The following is a 7,709-nucleotide window of genomic DNA, read 5'->3' as shown; positions in this document are numbered from 1 at the left end:
AGAAGTGAAATTTTATAAATACTAACAAAAGTTTCTGTTATGATAAAAATATATATAAATAAAAAACTAGTGTACAAAAACGATTGCAAGCTAAAAATTATATTTATTATGGTGTATGATTGTTTTAATTAGTAGAAATAACAGCTTCGAAGTTAAATATAAATGAAGTTAAGATTTTGAAGTGAATTGCTATATGCATATACATTTTATTCTAAGTTTCTTAACATGTATTATGAAATCCAAGTGATCAGTTTCTTATAAGTAGTGAAAGTGATTATTAGTAATTTCTTATTAAGTTAAAAAAAAGATATATAAAATAAGTTCAACAAATATTTACAAGTTAAGTTAGTATTCATTTTGGTGAACAATTGTTGTTATATTAATAGAAATCATAGCTTAAAAGCCATAAAAAAAGCATGTTAAGTTTTAGAAGTCTAAAAATTAAGCATTTTCATTTTATTCAAAGTTTCTAAACATATATTACAAAATCCATTTAAAATATTTTTTATAAAGTAATGAAAGTAAATATTAATAACTTTTTTAATAAGTTAATAAACAAATTGAAATAATTAAAATAACAAACCAAATGTTAATCAAATATTCTCAACTATTAATACAAGTTAGAAGTAGTATCGTAGTATAAAACAAATTACTTTTTAAAACATCAAAACACACTTTTACCAAAGTAAAAATACACAGATTTTTTACAAAAAAGTACTGAAAAAATAATAACAAATAAAAAAGTAAAACACCTACAACCTTAACCGTTAAAGAATAGATAAAAGTTTTAAACTGTTCTATTAGAAACTGGTTTATGAAAAATGGACATTGTTTGTTCGTTCTCTTTGTTCTATATAGGTAACATACAGAGGTAACTTTAAGTTAAGCTTAGTTTTTCAACTAAATATTGCCTCTTCATTTAATAAATATTTATTGTCATGTAATAATTATTATCCTATATAAAATAAATTTGTTGAAGTCATAAGGTGTAAAACTTTTATGCAGCAAGCTTTAAATTCATTAACACAACATTATGAACTTTGGTTATTATAAAACAGATATTAAGTTTTTTAAGCATGTTATTTTATAACATATTTTAATTAGATTTTTTTAAACATTTATTTATTTAATTGACTCAAAAACTAAATCTAATTATGGTCAAATTCTAACTTACTTTTATATAAATAGTTAGATAAACAAAATAAAAATGACTGTTGCAGCATTGGACGACATCAGACTAATATTCATGAAATTTCAGTCTGTCATAACTAATAAGGATAATTTTTTATGTATATAATAAACAAAGAAGGTATATAAAAATTGTTTATCTGCAGCAAAAAAAAAAAATTTTTTTTGAATTTTTATTATTATATAAATGGTAAAATGTAATAAATAATATATTACACATAAATAACTGTTTATTTTTCTACTATTTTTTTTTCTTATTTTTGAAGAAGTGGACTTTTTCAATCGTTTAATAACAAGTTATATTTTTTTTATTTAAAAATTAATAAAATTTTTAATGTACTTATATAATTTCTATTTAATGTCCTCAAAGTACGGTAAGTTATTAAGATATTTGGATTAAACTATAGTGGTATTTTGACTTTTAACAAAGTTATTTTTTAGCATTATTCTCACTCTTTAATATAATAAATAAACAATTTTATTTTAATAAATGTCAAAACTATGTTTTTTAGCATTACTTTTTGTTTAATTAGTAAGATGGTTTTAAAATAAAATACATATTACTGTACTTAATTAATACAAATATAATATTATATTTAAAATTTATTTAAAAAAATATTGTTATTCTTATCCCTGTGTTCAAACCTACAGCACAAATGTTTTTAAGCTTAATATGTAGACAGTATTTTAAAAATAGTGTTTTGTTTGTTATAAAATATGGTTTAAAAGTTATACATAAAGACTAATTGGTATAATTAATAGTTATAAAAACTTTATTATAACATTTAAAAAATATAGTACGTGCTATTTAGCTAAACTAACTTTAATTTATAATTAAAAAGTATATAAATCAGATTACTTAAACATTTAGTATTTTAAAAACAATTATATACTTTAACATACCTATAGTTAATTTTACTTAACAAATGTGTTGGAAAATATGTGTTTTTTCTGTAAATTTCTAAACTTCAACTATAAATGAATATGTTACTTATATAACAGGTATGTTTTGACTGTGGCGCATGGAACCCTACATGGGCATCCATACCATACGGAGTGTTTCTCTGTATTGACTGCTCAGGAGTTCACAGATCACTGGGTGTCCACCTCACTTTTATCAGGTATTTTTATTGAGTTTTGTTAGGTATCTAAAACTGAATTATATAAATGTAAACTAAATTTTACTCATTATACTTAAAAATTAGTACTTAACCTTACATTTAGTTAAAACAGTTTGTATAGGAAACTATTATGGTTTAAAATAGTAGATTTTAAGAGTAATTTACACTTTATATTAAAATAATTAATATGTCTTTAATTAGTCTTTAATAGTCCTAGAGTTTTTACTTAACGAAAATTTTAGCGCATATTTGTTTTATATGATTTTATAGACAATAGTTTAGTCTTAATAAAACATATAAAACAAACTATACTACAAAAAGCTACATAAATTTATATTATAATACATAACTTCTGTAAACATAGAATATTCAAATAGCTAAAACTAAAAAATACTTTTCAAATGAGTTTCAAATACAACAAGGCCATAGGATAGGGGTAAATCTTTTTTTACAATTTAATTTTACTTTGTAGAGTATTCATTAAGCTACAAGTTGCTTTTTACACATTTTTATAAATAATTTAGTACTTGAGATATTGCCGGTTAAAGTCAGAGACTACAATAGGCTGCTTATAGAAGGCACAAATTTAAAATTAAAAATAAATCTATCTTCTCTACGTTTTTGAGATATTTTTTTTCGAAAATGCTACCTGCGAGATTCAGACCGTTATGACGCAACAAGTTTTGAAAGGTTTAAAAACAAAAGTTATATGACTAAAAAACAATAAAAAAAACTCATCAAACATCAGAAACGAACTGAAATATATTTATATATACAAAATAATAAATCAAAAATTAACATTTACGTTTATTACTGGTCTTACTTATACTTGTATTATAGCATTATGCAACAATATACACTAAAATTATAATATTTTATCATCAACAGATCAGTCCAACTGGATCAGAAGTGGACATGGGAGCAGCTGAGGTCAATGCAGGTGGGCGGCAACATGAAAGCCACCTCGTACTTCAGGAGCAACGGCTGCACCACCAAGGACAGCAAGCAGAAGTACAACAGTAACGTGGCAGCCAGGTACAAGTCGATTGTAGGGAGGAAAGCGGAAGATGCCATGAAGATGTACCGTACAATTGTGAGTATTATTTTTAGTATTTGAGTAAGCAAATTTTTAGATTTTTTGCCATAACTTTGTTTGTAAACTTAATTCTAATCTACAAAAATACTGGTTCTTAGTTAATATTTTGTTTTGAATTTAAATACTAAGTACTTCATTTAAGCTTCTCCAAGACTTTTTTATAAAAAATAAGCTTGGCTTTAACATGAAAGTTTAAAGTCTAAACTACGATCAAGAATTCAATAATATAATTTAGTTTTTCAAACATTTTATTTTTTGTAAAAGGTTTAAGATACAAACGTATGAACTGCAATTTTTCAGGGTCAATTTTCTCTGAAAATTTAAAAATCACTAAAAATCTATATCCTACTTTAGATAAACAATCTTCTTCAAATTAAAAAAAGAAAATTTGTTATGCTATAAAAAAAACGTTACGTGTGTATTTTAATAATTTATAAAATAAAACTCTATGGCAAAAATTTTAAAAAAGTCTCTTTGTTTTCAAAAAAATATGTTTTTCTTAAAGCGTAGTTAAGTCCAACGTAACATTATTTTGTAATTGTATAAAGATTAGACTGTGAAAGCTAGACGAAGACTGCTTGAAAAATGTAGGAGAAGATACATTGTAAATAAAATAGTCTTTTTTCGATGTTTCAATTTTCCCTTTCCAAAAGGAACCTATTATGCGGCCGGACTTTGACTGGTCATATCTCAAAAATAAATAAAAATTATTTAAACTTTAAAAAACTACTTCAAACTTATTAAAAAACTGTAAAATAAGATTTTGTAGAAAAACATGGCAAACCCCCTATGGCCTTAATTTTTTTTTGGAACAAAACTGATGTTTATTTAATATTTCTTAAATGTTATATTTATTAACTTTTGGCGATCAACGTACACTAATTAGTAATTTTAAATATGTTTATACTAGTATGTTATTTATGTATCACTGTTTATTCATTAAGTGATCCATTTATCATTGCAAGACGAACCAATGATAGAACCTCAAGTTAAGAAGCAAGAAGACTTTTCTAGCTACTTGATAATGACAGCCAGTATGAAATTGAGTGGCAGCATACCTAAACCTAGTCACAAACCTGCTAGCAGGAGTTTTACCAGAATCATCAATGCGTCCAGGAACAACAACAAGATTCCAGCACCCAAAACTGGTTGGTACTGATTTATTTAGTGTTTCTTTTTTACTTAGATGTCCATTGTTCATTGTTTAATAATTTAACTTTGATTCGAAAAGTGAATCAGTTCACATAAACTTATAAAAATTTTTTAGTCCTCATTAAATAGTTCAGTTTATAACCGTATTATCTGAAAAAAAAACGCATTTTGAACTTACAATCAGTTTCTTAATGAAAATTTCAAAATTTATATTATAATTCAGGATAAAATAATATATTTAGGGAGGAAAAGAGTGATGAAAAATTCAAATGAAGCAATATTTAATTTAAACAAAATAAACAATTTATATTAAAAATTTTGTAGCAGCTTCCAGAGGACCCAGTGTAAATGTTGCGTTGGACTCGTGGAACACGAAAACACAAGAAAAAGTTGCACTGAAAGTTATTGAGACAAAATAGTTAAAAAATACAGTAGCTACTAACTTAATTGAAGTAAATACAACAATAAAACTGTCACAAGAAGACCAAGAAAATATAAATCATAACACGTGCGTGTTTTATTTTCTGAAAGATTTAGCTAAATGGAAATCAAACACTAATAGTAAACCTAAGCTTAAATTAGCGATATATCAGTTAAAAAACATTCAAGCTCCAACAAAAGATGCAGGAAATTTTAAATAAATTTCATAATTATTATAAAAATTAAGCAAAGATAAGAGAATACATTCACATATATAATCTAAATTACTATAAGTTAAAAAATTCTTAAGAAAATATGGGAGAAGAAAAACTCCCTCTTCAGAGAACTTTTGAAAAGCAAAAGTGTTATGAAATATCAGAAAAAAACAGTTCAAGAGAAGAAAATTGCCTACTGTGAAAATTAAGAAGGAAATGTAACACAAAACCTTGAAGAGTTAGAAAATAACGCTTTCCAGAAAAGAAAAAACAAAAAGTTATTTTTTAATCAAAAAATACATTTATAAAGTTAAGAAATTTCGAAAGTACCAAACGAGAAACCAAAACTTACTACATCCGAAGCAGGTTATGGCAGTTTTGAAATTGAAACTGCCCAGAAAACAAAATACAAAGTTCAATTTTGTGACAAACGGCAACATTCAAAACAATTTTCAGACTTAAAATACAGTACAGACTACAGACAATTTACTTCGGCATATAAAATGAACAATCAAAATATCAAAGCAATCAAAAAATATATCTCTTTATATTATTTATTTATTTATCCAAAATGCTACCACTGAAGTACACAGACATACAAAAATACTTATTTATTCACAATTTAAAAGATAGAAGTAAAAAAAGTTAAATATAGAAGAAAACTTTATAAGTTTTAGTGATAGCTCTAAGAAAAACAATCAAATGTTTAAAAATGCAATAGAATCTATTTTATTAACAATTGAAGATATCGTTTGAAAGAAAATAACGTTTTGATATTAAAACAAAAAAAACCTTTAGTTCTATTCAGGGGCGTCGCGTGGGGTGTTGCACTGCCGCAACTGCACCACCTGGAAATTTTGTAAGGAAAAAATTAAGTATCTATAATATTTTTGTTATTTTTTAGAACGAAATCTCTTCTAAAACTCCAATTTAGAAAACGACCATTTTTCCCACTTCACTGCCGCAAACTCTTAGCTGACTGACGCAAATGAACTCAAAAAAGCAAAATTTCTTTAAGAATTACCGCAAAATCAATATGTAAGTAAGCTAAGTTGAAAATTCCCCAAAACAGGACATGCTTAAGTATCATCTACAAGCTATTGTAAACATAAAATAAAAACAAAGCTAAGCTGCTGCAAAGGATTAAACTTGAGTTTATGTACTCACATGATTTTTCAAATTTAAACTTGTCATAAATTAAATATTTTGAAAAAAAAAGATAAGAAGCTTAAATCACCAAAGTCTAAGAAATTCGATTTTTTATTTTAATCTGCATACATAAGCTTAACTATAACTGATTATTGTAATCATAAAGTTAATAAAATATTTAATTAAATCATATTTAAATGTAAAATTTGAGTTCTGGAAAAAAATGTTAAGCAGTTTATTATAAACTTCTAGTTTACTCTTACAGAAAAATAATTTAGATTTATATTAAATAAAAATTATTATTTTTGAAACAGTCACATATTTAAATAAAGTAAATAGCCTTAACTTAAAATATTTGTCTGACCCCCCAAGAAACTTTTATTACTTAGAGTAGTTTAACATTTTAGTCTACTTTATATGACTTTTGGTTTAATTTTTTCATAAACATCGCAAAAATTTTAGATAAAATTGTTGAAACATGGTTGCCTTGCTTCATAATCAGGATAACTTAGAAATGTTAAAAAAACTCAAGATGACCCAAGATAAATTAAAACTGACCAAGTTAGAAAATATTCAGGCTGACTAAAGTAGTTTTAGTTTTTTACTCTGAGAATAACAAGTTTATTTAAAGTTAAAATATAAGTGTTTTACCCCTATGGCCACATGAAAACTAACTAACCAATTTTTTACTGTTATAATGGTTACATATTTATTAATTATTTTTAAATTTCTTGAAAAGTTCAACAGCCTCACCAACTTAACTTTAAAAAGTTGAGCTCCTGAGAAAAATACTGTCATCAAAATGAAAAACAAATTAAATTTAAATACAGAAAAGATACCCTTAAAAACTATTGAATTTTAAACCTCCAACAAAAAAACAATAAGTTTAGAAAAAAAGTTTATAAAAATCTTAAAGTTTGTTGAAAAAAATTGTGCAAAATAGTGTGGTATAAGGGGGGGATGTATAGGCACTTTTTTACATGTTGTTCTTATTCTAAGTTTTTCAGAAAGCTAATAGTTACTCTTTAATAAACTTGAAACTTCCAATTAAACTTTTAGATGCAACCAGTCAGACCAGAGATTACATTGATTTATTATAAAGGAGCAAACTAAAACAGCAAAAAAATACAAGACTGCTTTGACTGGCTATATCTAAAAAAGTATTTTGAATTTTTTAAATCTGTAAAAAGCATCTTGTAGCTTAGTAAAAACTTCATAAAATAAGATAAAATTGTGAAGAAAGTGTTTCATCCTCCCTATGCCCTTAAAAGCAAAGCTTATCTTCAGGTGTAGCAAAAGTTCAGTTGTTTTCAAACTTGATAGTAAAAATATATTAAAAAAAAAATATCTTCACGTCCTTAAAGTTAT

General features: G+C 25.0%; 1 protein-coding gene across 1 annotated transcript; it reads left to right on the top strand.

Moving 5' to 3' along the window:
• Positions 1-821: 821 nt before the first annotated feature.
• LOC145833006 (ADP-ribosylation factor GTPase-activating protein 2-like) lies at positions 822-4,976 on the top strand. Its single transcript, XM_082940209.1, has 5 exons — positions 822-830; positions 2,191-2,309; positions 3,198-3,394; positions 4,350-4,553; positions 4,882-4,976. Exons 1-5 carry the CDS (start codon positions 822-824, stop codon positions 4,974-4,976), a joined length of 624 nt encoding a protein of 207 aa, XP_082796335.1.
• Positions 4,977-7,709: the final 2,733 nt, after the last annotated feature.

This window comes from Thalia democratica, chromosome 4 (genome assembly GCF_965202585.1).
Source record: "Thalia democratica chromosome 4, ktThaDemo2.hap1.1, whole genome shotgun sequence".
NCBI classification, from domain to species: Eukaryota; Metazoa; Chordata; class Thaliacea; order Salpida; family Salpidae; genus Thalia; species Thalia democratica.
Note: the sequence above shows the minus strand (reverse complement) of the source record. Positions and strands in the feature narration are given on the sequence as shown.